Here is an 18,453-nt window from a genome sequence, read left to right as displayed (position 1 = left end):
TTTAATACTGTTTCTTTAAGGGAATGCTAAAATTGTAATTGGGTGTGGTTCCTCAAACGGCCATAAGATGGAGCCAAAACCTGGGTTGTTAGTTCTGTTTTTGCTAGTTGCTAGATGTTCTGATGGTCGATGTTTTTGGTTCTTGCATTTTTCCCTATTGACTGTTGCTGATTGTCGTTCTTCTTGGATTGCTGTGAGTCTATTTACTGAACTGTTTATGATACTGGAATTTGATTTTAGATTATCGCTGGACTGAATACTGACTACTTTCATCATGTATGACTTGGACTGTTTATTGGACTTTGCTTAACCATTTACTGGAAATAAAAACCTCCATTTTACTGTTCAGTGTATCTGTGTATTATTGTGTGTTATTCAATACCATTCTCACTACATTTCCCTGTGTGCACTCATTCTCCTAACGGGGAATTACCTCAAAAATTATTCCAGCGCAGCTCCTCAAGTGAGGCAGTTCAAAAGAGCCAAAGGAAAAAAAAAGTGGACCCTTTTAAAACCGCAACAAGCCCTGACTTGTGAGCCAAAGCGCTGGCAGCACCACAATTAGAGAGAAGCAGGCTTAAGCGTCCCGCTGCTGCCACGGTACTCTGGGGGCTGCTAAGCGAACCGGACCTAATGTCCAGGTCCCAAATTCCCCCAAACTAGCTGCTTGTAAATTAGGCAGTCTAACGCGACTCATGGCTGCTGTGGCTGTCAAATGCAAGGAAAAGAAGAAAAAAAGTCAGAGACAAACTGAAGAATCGGTACTGACTCTGGCCTCCAGCCCGGGCCACACGGGTTCCTGGGGCAATCACATTCCACAATTCACTCCCAAAACAGCAAAAAACACAATACGCACATGAAAAAATTGAAATATAGGGGGAAAAAGAAAATGGCACAAAAGAAATAAGACATGAAAACACAAAAAGTGACTGAACCGACAAAGCCGGCCAGCTATCACATCTTTTCACTAAGCTAATGAAGAGAGGAATCCAAGGGATAGAATTATTCTTCAATAAAGTCCAATATGTTGGAGCCTTTTTAGGGTGGTCTGAGCACTCTGAGACCGAGTGAAGAACTGGGGACCGTTTCCAGGGGGTCATGTCCTCAGATTTCAACTCAGTCTGTAGAACTATGAGACTTGAGACAGCCCAGCCTGGATTCTCCCTTTGGCTCAGTGCAGAAACACATGTTTGCGCTGATCTTTTCATGATCATTTTGCAGCTGCAATAACTAAGTAAAGTAAGAAATAAGCAATACTTATTTTGTTCATGAGATTCTGTGGAAAGTGACTGATCCAGGATTAATATTTCAATTTGAGACAGGTAGATACTCTATGTACATCTAAACAAAAGTATATAAGAAGTATGCTAAATGCATTACGTCAGATCCTTTCGATAAATCAAAATGAATTTTACTTATTTTATGCAGGGAGGTTTAAGCCACATACAGGGACATTGCAAAAAACTTAAGATTCTAGCCAAACATTTTGCATGGAAGCTATTTTGAATGTCATATGCTTCTTCAATAGTCATACTAAAAGGCATTAAATGACATGCTTTCTGTATTACTTCCGGAGCCGACACTTTTATTACACACCAATCAATATCCAATCATACTAAAGCATTTACAATTGTTAATGAGAACTTAACAGACTAAAGTTGTAATATTCTACACATATTCTTCTTGGGTCTACATCTAATGTAAGATTTACTTCCAACTGAGAATGTTTAGAGAAGTGTTATGAAATATAATTGTATTGAAGATGGCAACTGACACCTTGACTTTCTATTAACAGAAATCCAAAGTAGGACACATAATTGTTAACAGCAAAACCATCAGAAGGCAAAGGAGCTGAAGTTTGCAATGAAGACCTTCTCTAGTACACAGGATATGCAGCACAATTGGCTCTGCTCACCCTTAAACACTAAACATGGTTTAATTTCAAGGCCTGATCTTCAGAGTAAGAACTGTAAAAACAAGAACGTTTTCATGTTCTATTTGTGAAACCCTTGCTTTCCTATTTAAGTATAAAACATTTCAATGCCTAAACATGTTTCAGTTGTTAGTTTTCCTACAAAAAATTGTGGATTAAAAAAATTGTGGATTAAAAAAAAAGAACCCTCTAAAATGGCATCATTAATAGAAGATTGGTAGAGCAGAATTTCAAGAATCAGGGAACATCTGAAACCAGTTTTATCTGAAGAAAAGCAGATTTTAAAAAAAAAACATTCTGAATAACAATCTGCATTTATAACCCAGAACCACAATTTAGAATAGAGTGGTTATTTCTTGTCTCCTTTTCTTAACTGACTAGGAAGAAGTAACCAAAATTCAATTTTAATTAGCAAATTCATGATTTGTCCCAATATGCAAGCTAGGTTTGGGGGTTAAAAAAAAACCTTGAGTTAACTTAGCAAGTAAAACAATCCAGGGGTTGTTGTCGAGCTGTTTAACAAATTAGTAAGATAGAAAAGTTTAGACTTAAACTATACCGTTTTCAGTTAACAAATATGTTAAAGAGGTAAAGTTTAAAAAAATGTCATTTTTTCTTTCATGTACACACAACCACTTGTCACATAGTAGAATTCCTTTTTTCTGAATAGCTGATGAAAAAATAATAGTCATACAAAGATCAACTGTAGGTCTAATCTCTTAGTTAATGGTTGCTTCATTTTCAATATTATGTTCTGCAAGGATTTAAAATGTAAAAAAATAAATACAAGATACTGGGACATAAATATACTGAAATGCTCATTCAATGTGTTCTTTGTTTTATATGCTTTTTATTACATAGCAGTACAACAACAATATATGTGCAAGTTTGACTGGAAGTTTATTTCACTTTTATAATAAATAGCTCCTTCTTTGCACAAATGCTTTGCACTGCCTTTTCCAGTCCTCTGGTGATTACCCATATTTAAATATAAACTCAAATTCCATTAGAACTGAAAAATTATGGTTTAGACTGTCATATTTCTCTATGTAAGTATATTGTCTGCATATCTATTCATCCACAAAGGGAGCGTTTTTCAGGCATTATAATTATATATAGTCACCAACTTAGGGGTTGGGGGACGGGAAAAAAACCCATACAATACTGTTAGAAATAAATCTTACCAGTTGAGTTGAGAATAAAGAATGCAGTTCCTTGAATCAGGGGAAAAATGTCAAGAGCACAATATGTAAAAATCAGCGGTTGTGGGCAGCCACAGTCTCATAAAAGCCCTTTACAGGTAGTCCTAAACATATTACCACAATTGGACCAGAATCTCCATCGCTAAGCAAGGCAAATGTTAAGTGAATCACTGCAGTTGTTAAATGAATCATGCGGTTGTTAAGCGAATCTGGCTTCACCTATTGACTTTGCTTGTTGAAAGCCAGCCGGGAAGGTTGCAAATAGTGACTCCATGACCTTGGAATGCTGCAACTGTCATAAATACATGCTGGTTTCCAAGCACCTGGATTTTGGTCACATGACCATGACCATGCTATGATGGTCGAAAGTGGAAGGACCAGTTGTAAGTCACTTTTTAGTACCATTATAACTGAACAGTCTAAACTAATGGGTATAAGTCAATCTTATACAGAAAAATCTTGTCTTTATTCCTCAAAAACGTACAAAATCACAGCCACTATGAATTCTAAGGAAATGCACTTAGCTGGCATTATGAGAAGAAGCACCTCTGCAGTCAAGCACACTGCTGGGCTGTGATTTAGTATTTGGTGAATAAAAATATTTTGGGGGGAAGGGGTCTTTTTTAATTTGATGAAAGAGATCTCAAGTTGGAATCGAATAAATCTCAATTTAGGATCCGACAGAGAGGAATGTTCAACCTATTACGTTTGGTATTTTGTTCAGAGTATTGCAGCATAAATTCAGCGCCAGAAAAGTAAACACAGAAGACTGAGGCTTCATTTAACTTCTTTATAAAGACCAAGTAAATTTTACAATACCAGTTGTAGATTTCTCCAACAAGGAGCAAACCCAAACAGAAGCAGACATGTTACAGGTTCAGATCAGAGCGCTAGTTTTCAGCAAGCAAACAAGTTTCTTTAGTTCAGCAGGCAAGCAGAGGAGAGAAGCAGTTTCATCTTCAATAGACAGACTCAGAGCTTAACATAGCTTCAGAGTTGCAGAGCTTAATATAGAGCCACGCCAAGGCTACTTCTAGTTTCAGTTTCCAAACAGTCTTCATTGGCTGACTTGGTTGCTATACCTATTCATTGGCTGACCTTGTTACCATACTCTATTCCAGTTCATGAATATGCTGACATATTTTCCATTGCACTTTGATTTTTTTCTAAAGCCTATTTCAATTTGTGATTTTGAATTAGAGAAGGAAGAATGACTGAAGAGGGGATTTTCTTCTCACGATAGTAACTCAATACTATCTCAAACTTCATCTCACCCTCTACATTTGAACAATGAATATGTGCAACACAGAGCCTTATCTGGACATTCCCTTGATTTTCTAGGATTTAAAAACCTATAGAGATTTAGTTACACAAATATATATGTAGATAAAAAGGATTCAGGAGAGGGCAAAATACTGGCTGACAGATGTCTGGAAAAACAAAGATATAACTTTAAGAATTTGACCTTTGCCTTTGGGCCTAGTAAGTAAAGCAGAGAAGAGATATAATTCAGCATCTAATAATATTCCTAAAATGCAAAATCTGTTTAGAACTTTATCTTGAATATGCAAAGTTAGTATCACAGTATGAATGCTAGGCTAAGATATTCTTACATAATTTACATGCAGAGAAATCTTTGACAAGGAGACACTATAAAAAACAAAGCATTTCTCATGTGGAGATGGTATCATCCTAGATATCTGTGAAATATATGCTCTCTGCACTTCTCTCCTATATTTTTCCTTCTATAACTATGCCAATATTATTTAGCCCCTAAGAATCACAGGCTTTCTCTTATGCCTAGAATTAAGAAAAAGTTCACATAAAAAGCAAGAAATACCGCAAGACATAAACTTTGTACATGTTGCCTGAGATCATAATTTAACATCATAGACTTCACTCCTATTCATTATTACGTCTCTTTTAACTGACACTGCTCTCTTCCAGTATCAATAAATGTATATATTTATACATCCAATTTGTATGAGATGGCTCTCGTCATTCTGGATAAAAATTGCCAAGAAAAGAAGTAAAACTAAAGACAAAAAAGACAAAACCCCCACAAAGGAACTTAATCAAGTATTTCAGAAAGCTGTCAGAAGAAACAAGAAGCAATATTACAACATCTGTAAAGACACTGATGATGGGAAGACACACAGAAAAACAAGGGAAGTCTTTCTAAAACATCTCTACACTAAGAAAGAAATTCCAACTTTGAACGGGTATGCTAAACCTTTTGGACCTCAGGGACCACCGCAACCTTAAATACTCAGAGTCATTTGGACCAGTTTCCCATAGAAAACAAAATACCGGGATATATACATACATACATATATGTGTGTGTGTGTTTTCTTAAGTTTTCATGGGTATTTATATGTATGGTGTTCAGCTTTGTTCGGGTATTTTCCCACGTCATTATAGTTGTGCTTTTAAAGTTGTACCAACGTTTCAGCAGAATCTCATCTGCCATCATCAGACTCCTGTATTGTGTTCGTCTGTGAGCCAGACTTTCACAGCTGTTTCTGTTTTAAATTTGGTGCTAGCCTACTGCTGTGCCAGAATGGTTTTTTCTTCATCCTGATTGGTTGGGAGTCTTGGTCTGTGTTTATTGGTCTTGGAGTTTGCTGTGTTCTGCTTGATTGGTGTTTCTAATATCTTCTGTCTGTTTTGTAGCTTTTTTTTTGTCTTGATTGGCTGGCAACATTGTCTTTCCTGTATTGGAGGCTTTTAGTGCGGCTTGGCTCCGAGTAAACGGACGGCTATCATTTATTAAGAAGCTAGGTTTCATCTGGGTGCCTGGTTGGGGTGTGTTTGAGCTGGAAGTATAGGGGGAGAATCTGTTTGTGCCCAGGTGTTTGCCTGGCTTGTGGTGTGGAGATTTTTTTGTTTGTGAGTGCAGGCTTCCAAATAATTGACAGTCTGGTGGAGTCAGATAGATAGATAGATAGATAGATAGATAGATAGACAGACAGACAGACAGACAGATAGATATGTAGATGTATACGTGTATGTATGTATGTATATATATATATATACATATATATATGTATATATATATACATACATACTACACCAATACTACAATACTACACCAACCTGCTTCAAATTAACATTTCATCAAAGCACAGCAGCCACTAAATGTATCCTGAAAAGAACTGAAATGGCTCTACTACGGAACGAGCTCCACAGTAAGAGATTCCGATTAGATCAGTTAAACAAAGATTTGCTAGCACTACACCTGGAACTGAGCAGCAAAATCCACCCTCTACTTTGGGACAAGATAAAACAACTTAAAACTTGGAGAGCTGATTCTGAAGGCACTTACAAATAGGAAAAATTATTGAAAAAATTAAAGAAATTAGAACATGACAAGAAAACCCCCAACTCACAACACCTGAAACAATTAGTGCACGTTTCCAACAGAGAACTCACCAAAACAGAAACAGATGTCCTAACCAAAGGATTCAATTATGCTATAGCACCCCAAAAAATCCCCACAGAATTCATCATATGTGCAGTAGAATCCAGCCTAACTAAATTAAATACAGATGAAGCTGATAAAATAAGACACCAAGTTACCAACATCCTATGCACAAGCAAACCACCCAAAAGCAACTTGCAGAAAAATGAAATTAAAGCGCTACAAACCCTGAAAAGAGATAGCAGCATAATCATCCTCCCAGCAGACAAAGGGAATGCCACTGTAGTAATGGACAGAAAAGACTACGAAACTAAATTGACAGACCTACTCCAAGACTCCACATACAAACCCGTAAACACAGACCCAACCACATATCTGGAAAAATTAACCAAGAAGAAAATTATAACCAGCCACATGAGCAAAGAGATCCAACAGATGATCATCCCAAGAGAAAAATCTTCCAGATGCCCCAAACTATACGGCCTCCCAAAATACACAAAGAAGGCATACCTCTCAGACCCATAGTCAGCTCCAGAGGAGCACCACTACAAAACCTAGCTAAACACTTAGCAAAACAGCTACAGCCCCATGCTGAAACAGCAGCTTCACATGTACAAAACTCATACCACTTCTTGGAAATGATCAAAGATCTACATGTGGAGCAAGAAGATCTGCTTGTAAGTTTCGACGTGGTTTCACTATTCACTCAAGTCCCGATAAAAGAGACCCTTGAAACCATCAAAAATAAATACCAACCAGCTAAACACCTCATGGAACTAACAGAACACTGCTTAACCAACACATATTTCATATACAAAGGACAAAGATACAAACAAATTGAAGGAGCCCCTATGGGATCACCACTGTCACCCGTCATTGCAAACCTGTTCATGGAAGAATTCGAATCCAGAGCCCTGGCCAATGCCACCCACAAACCCAAACTATGGTTAAGATACATCGATGACACATTTGTGATTTGGCCCCATGGAAAAGAAAACCTAAACAATTTCCTAACACACCTAAACAGCACACACCCCAAAATCAAGTTCACCATGGAAACGGAAAGAAACAAACAACTACCATTCCTAGATGTACTAATCTACAAAAAAACAGATGGCACACTAGGACACACCGTATACTAGAAGAAAACACACACTAACCGCTACCTCAACGCCCAATCCCACCACCACCCAGCACAGATAAACTCCGTGGCTAAAACACTAATTACCAGAACCAAACGCCTGGCAGACAAGACACACATTAAGACTGAACTATGCACCCTGACTAAAATATTGACAGCCAACGGCTTCCACCAAAGCAAAATCACCAGCCTGATCCACAAAAACACACTGAAACATAATAGAGACCCAGAAGATGAACAGACCTATGGAACAGCTGTCCTGCCCTACATAAGAGGTACTACAGACAAAATTAGTAAGGTACTACACAGACATCACATCAAGACTGCCTTCAAAACAGACAGAAAAATAGCAGCCATCCTTAGCAACCCCGAAGATAAAATTGACCTGGAAAACCAAGGCATATACGAAGTCCCCTGTGCATCATGCCCAGCCACATACATTGGACAGACCAATAGAAGAATAAGTACCCGCCTGGATGAACACAAAAATGCAGTCAAAAAGCTGGAACACACTTCCTCACTAGTCCAACACATGGAAGCCACAGGTCATAGCATCAACTTCAATGGCACCAAAACCCTAGCCACTATAGAAAACCCTAGCCACAGAATCATCAGAGAAGCCATAGAGATTGAAAAAAGACCAGAAAGCATGAATAGAAGAGATGATTCCACCAGGCTGTCAATCATTTGGAAGCCTGCACTCACAAACAAAAAAAATCTCCACACCACAAGCCAGGCAAACACCTGGGCACAAACAGATCCCCCCTGATACCTCCAGCTCAAACACACCCCAACCAGGCACCCAGATGAAACCCAGCTTCCTAACTAATGATAGCCGTCCATTTACCCGAAGCCAAGCTGCACTAAAGGCCTCCATTAAAGTAACACAATGCTGCCAGCCAATCAAGATACAAAAAGAGCCAAAAACAGACAGAAGATATTAGAGACACCAATCAAGCAGAACACAGCAAACTCCGAGACCAATAAACACAGACCAAGACTCCCAACCAATCAGGATGAAGAAAAAACCATTCTGGCACAGCAATAGGCTGCCCCAAATTTAAATCTGAAACCACTGTAAAAGTCTGACCCACAGACGGACACAATACAGAAGCCTGATGATGGCAGATGAGATTCTGCTGAAACGTTGCTACAACTTTAAAAGAACAACTACAATGACGTGGGAAAATACCCAAACCAAGCCGAATACCATACATGTAGTACCATGAAAACTTAAGAAAACAAATATATATATATATATATATATATATATATATATATATATATATATATATATATATATATATATATATATATATATATATATATATAATGTGTTTTCTTAAGTTTTTGGGTACTTACATGTATGGCCTTCAGCTTTTTTAAAAGCACAACTATAATGACGTGGGAAAATACCCGAACAAAGCTGAAGGCCATACATACATACATACATACATACATACATACATATATATAAATAATCTCTCTCTCTCTCTTTCCCTTTCTCCCTCTCTTTCTCCCTCTTTCTCTCATCTCTCTCTCTCTCTCCCCACTGTCCCGGGAAGGGGGGGAAGGAACCTCTGAACTGGTGCTAGGTGATGGGAATCTGATGTCCAGAGGCCGGCGAGCCACGTGCTGAAGTCCAGATGGCTGGTGGGGAAGTGGGGCAATCCTAGCAAATCTGTGTCATGGCTGCTGCCTCCTGCCTCTGCGCATCAAGGCTGAGCAGCAGCGGGGAAAGCACGGATCTCCTGAGCTGCAGGAAGCAACTGCCAGCGATACCTTCAGGTGAAGATGTTGTGAGGGGGAGACTCAACCCCTCCCCTCAAGAGCTGCAAAGTGCTCACCACCCCTCCTCCTTCCCGCTGTGAGCGCTTCTGGCGAGGATGAAGAGAAGCATGCTAGGAGGAGCTTGGTGGCTGCCAGAGGGGTGGTGAGCACTTTGTGGCTCCTGAGGGGAGGGGTGCAGGAGTGGAAACACTCAGGAAGGGCTCTAATGCCTTGATTTCTGCGCGCTACCTCCCTCCCCACGCGCATCAGTCCATCCGCTGCCAGTATCATCCCTGTTGCAGACACAAGTGCACTGCAGACCACCAAAATTTTCTCATGAACCCCCATGATTCTCAGACCATCGATTGGCAACCTCTGTGCTAAAGGACCATCAGAGGGACAGTAACTGATTCAAAGAAGATAGAAGGTGAAAGGAACATACTGACATTCTTTGAAGATGTCAACACTTAAAATATTTTACAAAATAGTTTTACTTAGAATATTGTACTGACAATGAGGTTAGATCAGCACTCCAAGCTCTGCCAAGTCAGAAGGCTATAAAAACGTATAGAAACATAGCAAGCAACAGAAGTAAATAAAAATTCTCACCAAACTATGCCTGCAAATCTAGGTAATATACACTTGGCCAACAGACTGGAAAAGATCAATCTACATACCAATGCACCACTAAAGAAAATGTACACATATTGAACAAAATGTACACATTATCACACTTCTAGCAAAACAGCACATCATCCAATGTACATTAGATTTCCTACATGGGAAGGAAAATATACACTGGATAATTAAGAAAGCCAAAGAATATTAAGTGTATTGACGATATCAAACAGTATATTTCCAAAAAAACAGGAATCTCATAGCAATGCATTGTCCTCAGACAAAATCCCAGTGAGATAGATAGATAGATAGATGATAGATAGATAGATAGATAGATAGATAGATAGATAGATAGACAGACAGACAGACAGACATGAAGATACATGTGATTTTAAAATTGGAGGAAGAAACATCAACAACCTGCCTTATGCTAATGACATTACTAGCCTAGCTGAAAATACAAATGATCTGCAAGCTTTGGTAATGAAAGTCAAAGAGAAAAGGGGAAAAATGGGACTAAGGTTAAATATAAAGAAGACAACTGAGGACAATAGATATAGCAACCACTGTACAATTGACACTGAAGTGGTTGATAGTCTCTGCCTTTTAGGATCAACTATCAACAGTCACCACAAGTCAGGAAGTAAGTTGCAGACTAGCTCTTGGTACAGCATAAAGGCCTTGAAAAAGTTATGCATATAATGCGATTGTTTATATATCAACAAAGATCAGAATCCAGCTGCAATGTTTTTTCCTCTGAAGTTCTATGGAAGTTGAACTTAGAAAAGAAGAGCAATAATATTAATACTGAACTTCTTTCTTTCTTTCTCCCCTTCCTTCCTTCTTCCACACATCTCCCTTGGATCCAGAAACCCAACTTCTAGAATCAGAAGTAAATCGATCATATCGAAGTTCAGCTTAAATTTATTTTTTCACACCCTGTCCTTTATAATTTGGAAATCTGCACAAGTTCTCAAAACATCCACTAAGAAGTACATCATAGTATCATCAATACCCTGCTGACAATTAGTCTCAAGTCAACGTGTGATTCTGTCCAGTGGCTTAACTTACATAGAGACACATGAAAGAAGGCAAAAATTTAAAAAAATTACAGGGAATCAAGTATGTATCTCTCTGTTATCTCTTCCAATATCACCACCATCATAAAGTGGTATAATTAGTCTCCAGCTTCTTCAAGTACATCATTTTTGGGGGTGATTAATGAGTTCAACACAGTGGTGCTATTCTACTGGTTCGTCCTGGTTCTGGCGTACCAGTAGCACCAAAGATCGGCTGAGACCGAACTGGTTCTCTCCGCAGAGCTGCTGTTGGGCCCACTGGGCTCCCATACTGACCTTTATTCCCTGCTTTTGCCTCGCGTCAGCTGTTGAAGCTACAGATTGCAAGTGGTGAGTAGGACAGCCTCTGCGCGTTTGGCAAAGTGCGCATTTGGCATGCATACGCAAAATATGTGTGAGCGCAAAGCACGACCATCAAGCCACACCCACCAAAACAGTGGTAAACCTCCTTGAAATCCACCACTGGTTCAACACAAATGAGAAATCCCGAGATCCAATAAAGTTGCCATCCCCCTTCCCACTCTTCCAGGAGAAAGAGATAGTCAAGGGCATTTGTGCCAAGTCTAAATCTTAATTCAGAATACAATCAATCAAGATTTCTTCTAAGAATTCTAATCCAATAAACCCATCCATCAGTCCTTGAGCTATTCATATCCAATGTGTTCTAACAATGACCTATTTCTAGATTTCTATGATACGATATCTCATTATGATATCGGAGGCATTATACACATATGCAGAAGAGCAAATGCATTATACACATATGCAGAACACATATGCACAGGAGAGCAAACAAGGTTATCAGGGATAAAAATAAATGAAGGGATTAAAATAAATCTAAGACAAGAAGAATCATAATACCAAAAAAAATCTAAATCCAATGCAAGTAACTCTCCGGTAAATGTGACCAGTTTAGTATAAAATTCTATCTTAATGAAAGCCAAATCTTTACTGAGATCTACCCAGAAGTAAGTCTCCACTTAATCTTGAACAGATATGCAACACATGGTTGTAGCCTTAAAATATTTAAATATTTCAACTAACTTGAACTTTCAACCAGTAAAAATCAAAATTGTAACTCACTTCCCCAAAGGGAAAAGCAATGGTAATTATGAAGGGACGTGTGGTAACTGTATATATTTTCAGACAAAAGATGAAATTCCTTCTACAACTATTTAAAGTCCAATAAGCAGCTTAGTAGTAGTATTTATTTAAAGGAAGCTTAAAACACTGGATTGCTAGTCAAAATGACACTTATTTCACTTTTATACCCAGTATGGCACACAAATATATTTCCATAAGAATCATGCAGAAATGAAATACATAATGTTTGCTATTCCTTCAGTGGCATTAGCCTAACAACATTTTTGTGTTGTATTAATTACTGTAGTGGAGAATATGTAAATATAAAATTAAAGGAAAAGCATTATGTAGATAAAATAATTTGTAGTACAAAAGTTAGGTATTTTTATCAGGTCAGCTTCTTAAAAGTCTAAAAATCCATAAAGAAGTAGCTGTGCAAATTTATTTTTATTCTTTCTCTGAAGCAGCAAAACAATTATCTTTCCATCATAGTCAGTTGGGATGCAATTTTGTTGCTTGCTTTTTTGTTAGTGTTCTATAGAACCATCAGTGCCCACAACAGTACATTTCACAGTGGACACCAAAAACAGCTTCGCGCACATCAAGGTCTTGCATAAGGTTTGGAGGATGACTCCCACAAAGCCTTGTCTTTGGCCATGTTGGCTGGGACTGACGGGAATTAAAATCCCAAAGCTTTGGAAGACACTAAATTTCATATCCCTGATTACAAGCGCATCTAATCCTTACTCTTAGGAATTTATAATCCCAGTTGCAGCACAAGGGATTATAGAAGCTCCTCTAAATTTGAACTGAATAAACCACACCTTCAGTTACCTTCCCTGGTTCCTTCCTATCTTTTTTAGACGCATATCCTGCTTTTTCTCCAGGAACTCTGTCAGCATACACACAATTTCCACTCCGTTGTTTTTTTCCTGGTAACAACTCCACGGGATAGGTTGGACTTTGCAGGAATGACTGATCCATCCAGTCGACTTAATTAAGGACTTGTACACTTCACCCCACATTCTCAACTGCTCCCAGCACATTTGTGGGAGCCATTTAACCCCATACAAAGCACCTCTCACTCTTTTCAGAATCTACCACGAGGTTGAATAATCTCTGACGACTTCAACTTCAGAGGCAAGTTAGAATTTACAACCAGCTTGCCTCTCAATTTATACACCCGAAGCCAGAAAAAAAGACATTATTTATCCCAGTCAAATGTGACCAAGAGCAGAAATCCCTATCTTTGGAGCCGAGAGGAGAGACAAGAACTGCAGAAGTCGCTGAAAAATCCAGCAGCCGTTCCGCAGAGGAAGAAAAAGAAAGGCAAAGGAAACGGCGAGGAGGAAGAGAGACGTCTCGGCCTCATGCAACTCTCTCTCTCTCTCTCGTAACCGTTGCAGCGGCTCCTTCGCGTCTCGAAGGTGCAAAGCTCCTCCCCATCGCCTTCTTCGGGCGCCCTTGGGGCTCTTCAGAAACTCTTTGCCGCTGCCTTGGCATCGGATTCCGCCGCCACCGCCGCCTCAGCTGTGACGGTCAAAGGCCCAGCCTCATCAGCCGCCGGCCCCGAGAGTTGGCACAGATGGGTCTACCACCACGGAAAGCAGGGAGCGGGGTAGTTAAATATGGCTCTTCCCTGCCTTTACTTTCCGCCCCCTCGCGCTCTCAGGTTACCTTAGCAGCCCCCCCCCCACACACACACACATACACACCGTCCCCAGGGCGGCTCGAGAGAGGCGCGCGCGAGCCCGAGCTAGGAGTTCCCCACCACCAAGGGTGGGGGGGGGGGCGCAGAGAGCGAACTCTCGGAGCGTTCCTTTCGTAAATACGCGCGCAAACACACAGACACACACAGACACACACTCCCGCAGCTACACACTGCCCAGAGCTTCTCGCGGGGAGAGTTTTTTGCAACCCCTCCGTTTCTCCTCCGGGGCGTAAGAAGGGCGAGCAGTCTCTGCCCAGCTCTCGCCCTCGCTCTCTCTGTGATTGTGTGTGTGTGTGAGAGAGAGAGAGAGAGTGTGTGTGAGTCTATGTGTGTGAGAGGGTGTGTGTGTGTGTGTGAGAGAGAGAGAGAGAGAGTGTGTATGGGCGGCGGGGGTGAAGGGGGAGAGCCAAGCGCGCTTGACGTTCCTGGGAACGAGAACGGCCTGCGGAGACTGACACCGACCCGAGTGACGGGTCTTCTCCGCGCGCCCCGAAGCCGTGCGCACCGCTGCAACCGCATAGAGTACGAATGGAAATGCGGCCGCGTTAAATTGCAGAACGCGAGAACCTGGCGCCCTATTTTATTGCAACAGGCAGTTAAGGGGGGTAGAGACAGATCGCGCCGCGGCCTCCCAAAGTGAAATCAAGCCCGTGACTTGGAAGGCAGTCAGCGGGTGGCGAAAGGCTGGCGGGGGAGGGTTGCTACCTTAATTGGGGGGGGGGTTATTTTTCTACCCCTCCCCGATGTGGATCTGAAAAGGGGAAACGAGGCTCCGGCGTTACCTTTCTCTTCGGCATGGTGTTCCCTCCTGCAGGCGGCTGAAAGCCCAAGCGAGGAAGAAGCCACGGGCTGTGCTCGTCGCTGCACCAGCAGCCCCGGATCGCTCTTGGCAGCCTTTGGGAAATTAATTGCCCGCCTCCCGCGATCACCAGAGCTGGCAGGGCAGCCTTGCCGCTGGGTTGACCCCTCCCCGGGCAACAGCTGAAGCAAAGGCGGCCTCCGCCTGGCGACGCCGCTCAGCGCCCACCGCTTCGATGGGAGAGCAGGAAAGGCGGGTGGGTGGCTACGGAGAGGTGCAGCTCTCGCCTGCGATTGGCTCCCCAATTCGGTTTCTCCCCTCCCCGCCCCCGATTTGGGAATAGAACCGAAGGAGGGGAAGTCCTTGCGGTTCAGAGGCAGGACGCGCTGGGGCGAGGCGGGGTCCCGTGATTGGCCAGCGGGCAGCTCTCGGCCGCTGCCCAAAGGAACGCGCCGAGGTTGGAAGCGGGAGAGCCGCGGTGCGCCGGGTAGGTAGGTGGCCGGATCGATCCGAAGTGGCTGCGAACCTCGAGGGCTTTGCGTAAAGTTGTATTTCCCCAACCTCAGACTACTTAGGACCCGAGTAGGTTACGATGTCGCAGTCCTCTGTGTTTTGCTAAGAAGATAACCTGTTCATTTATTTCCAAAGCTAAGATTGGGTCGTGATAGATTTGGATCTGTACAAATTTATATTTATATACATTTCAATTGTATCAACAAACGTTGGTTTTAAAATGATGCTGGGGTGAATAACCTGTATTTGTGATCAATGAAATGTTGTTTCTCAGTAAATCGGTCGGATGGATTTATTCCTTGCAGGCATCTTATTCAACGTGCATTGGATTGGTTCTGTCTTAAAAGAGATTTGATGATCATTTGTGCGAAATGATATAGGCCGGATCACCTGCTTGAGCAGGAGGTTTGACTAGAAGACCTCCAAGGTCCCTTCTAATTCGGGTATTCTGTTCAGAGGAACCATCAGTGCCTTTTAATTGGCAGCGGTGAGACAGTCGGTCGGGTCCTAAACGATTATTTTAAATTGCGTATCGTTTGCGAAGAGGAATTGCTGTTTTCATTATTGTCAGTGTATTTGAGATATTGCGGGGATAGGCACTAATAGATTATTGGCGTTAAGACAAAATAAAATTATTAAAGCGGAGCCATCCCTTGATTTATCCAATAAACAAATGGCTTTCCTAAGTAAGTGCTTATAAGCAAACAGTATCTACTTGACTTATTATCTGCAGTCTGAAGCTAAGCAGGACCTGGCCTGATTGGCATTTCAGTGGGAAACCCCAAAGGTGCAAGCTAGGCTGAGAATTTAAAACTAAAATGGAAGAGGACAGTGGGCAAACAACTTCCACATGGCTATCAAGAAATTCAAGAAAACAGTGTAAGACCTTAACCTTCACTTAATTTTTTTCAAGGAAGAATAGGAAGCAAAGCAGGTTACCATCATAGTGCTTCCATTTATATGACTAGGTATAGTAATTTACTCCTGTATTCCCCTTTTCTCCTGCTTATTTGCATCTATATGTGTTTCCTACTTTGTATGTTAGTTTCTGTTTTATTTATATTATATACATATGAAAATATTTGAACATCTTAGTATAAATCTAGTGCTAATAATAATTTTATTATTGTTGTCAGAGGTTAATAGTTTATCACCAATACATCATTTGATGGATGAGTTTAACTCATTAAATTACAGATTTTGCAGGCCTAAAATAAAAGGAAGCTTTGGTTTGTTTCATCTTTGCACATATTCCTGTCCTAGCTTTGTACTGTTAACAGCATAGAAATTAATAATGGAGATAGAACTTCTTCCTGTCTTCCAATGGAGCTGCCAATATTTCCTCTGCTTTTTCATAGGATTCTTCTAGTACCAAGGGTACTTTAATGGGCAACGGATTTATTGTCACAAACTTTGTGAGTTGAATGCTTTTTCATGGGATGCGATTGTCTCAGTTAACAGTTTTGGAGATGCTACAAAAAGCTGCAATGTCTCTGCCTGTTCCAGTTGACATTCATTTCATTCCCCTTGAAGGATCTTGTGATTTTTAACCCTCTTTTGTTCCATAATCAAGGTATTGTCCTATTACAGATGATAGCATTTAGTTGTAAGCATTATGGTCAACCCAGGTATCATTGCTGTCACTAACAAAATAATACTGTTCAAGATTTAAATCTTGTTTAAATGTAGGTCATTAAATTCTTACCTCTTTTGTCAGGTCATCTGACAGACCAGATCTGTTTATAACTCTTTTTAGTTCAACCAATAACAAATAAAACCAATAGTTTTATAAATATACTAGAATGTTTTGGTGTACAACATCCAGCATGCTACATGACTTATTGAGAAAAAGAAGGGAGGAATTATTAATATTGGTTTAAAAATATCCTATTAACTTCAAGATCAAAAGTAACCATTCCCAGATTTTTTTTATGCAACCAAGCAACAATTACTTTCTGTTTTTTAGTAAATGCAGATTCTATAGTAACTGGCAAGAGTATAATATTGAGTTAATACCTCTCTTTGGAATTTGTCTCCAAACTTTGACTTCAGTTAACCTCAATATCTAGTATATATACATAATAGATTCCCAGTGTAATAGCCTTCAAACATGTTGGGCTACAAATTCCATGCTGGTTGGTATTGATGGAAACTGGAGGCAAGCAGACATTTTCTAGACCAATAGCATACTTGGGAGGAAGATGAAAGTTGATATTCATCACACTTGAACAGCAAACAGGTAGAAAAAAATCTAACGTATAAATTACTATTTAAAGAAGACACTTCTAAAATATACAGCTGTTGATTTTCCTTCCCTCCAGCCAAGTGGAATTAATTGAATTTTCTGAGAAACTGCAGGTAGGGTCTGGTTTGGCACAAGCTGTGTAGATTGCTAAATAAAGAGACAGGAAGTTTGTGGGCTTTTATTAAATGATTCTTCTTTGGGGACGAGCCAGTCCTGCCTATTTTTCTAATTTTATTTTCTTAATCCCTTCTCATCCTCATTCTTGACACAAATAGATTCTTGTCAAGATATTATGTGTATTTTCAATACCATCTGATCCAAAATAAACTTTGAAAGCCTACCTACTGAAAATCAAAAAAGAGAAACAGTATTCTGCAGAATTGCTCTGCAAAGAGAAGTAGTTCTAGATATGCAAAACCATACCTGGCTTTACCATTCTAGCAGCCTGGGAATAGCAGAATTCAAGGAATTAATCCTATGCCAGAATAAACACTTGCATTTGGGATGAATCAGGCATTTTAGCTGCGGTAACTCAATAACAAAAAAGTTTGAAGCCCAGCAAAAATGGGAAAATGCCTTTGTTGTATTCAAAATAGTTTTTTTAGTCCAGTTTCGAAAATGGCCAGTCTTGGAGATTTCTAGAAATTGTAGTTGCAGTGAATTTTGAGGTCACCAGACTTTGGAAAGGCTGACATAAACCAAAAAATGCTGGAAATTATATGCAATAGGTCAAGGGTCTTCAAACTTGACAAGACTTGTGGACTTCAACTCCCAGAATTCCAGAGCTAACATGACTGGAGGAGGCATTCTGGGAGTTGAAGTCCACAAGTCTTAAAGCTGTCAAGTTTGAAGAGTCTGGCAATAGATGTGGTAGAGTGCCTATTAAAACTCCTATGTAGATTGGCCAGGAAGGGCTTTCTTGGGAACTGTTATGAGAA

General features: G+C 40.4%; 1 protein-coding gene across 3 annotated transcripts in view; it reads right to left on the bottom strand.

The window, feature by feature from the left end:
* The window catches only part of HMGN3 (high mobility group nucleosomal binding domain 3), a 49,443-nt gene extending 34,449 nt beyond the window's left edge, over positions 1-14,994 (bottom strand). For all 3 annotated transcript variants that reach the window (XM_026665182.2, XM_026665183.2, XM_026665180.2), the window contains exon 1: positions 14,741-14,994. In XM_026665182.2, the coding sequence (XP_026520967.1) occupies positions 14,741-14,755 (15 nt within the window). In that variant the 5' untranslated portion in view covers positions 14,756-14,994. The remainder of the gene's footprint in view (positions 1-14,740) is intronic.
* Between the last annotated feature and the right edge of the window lie 3,459 nt (positions 14,995-18,453).

The sequence above is a fragment of the Notechis scutatus genome, chromosome 1 (assembly GCF_049901735.1).
Source record: "Notechis scutatus isolate UNSWTSFEM ecotype Mainland chromosome 1, rNotScu1.2, whole genome shotgun sequence".
NCBI classification, from domain to species: Eukaryota; Metazoa; Chordata; class Lepidosauria; order Squamata; family Elapidae; genus Notechis; species Notechis scutatus.
This window is presented reverse-complemented; position numbering and strand designations above follow the sequence as displayed.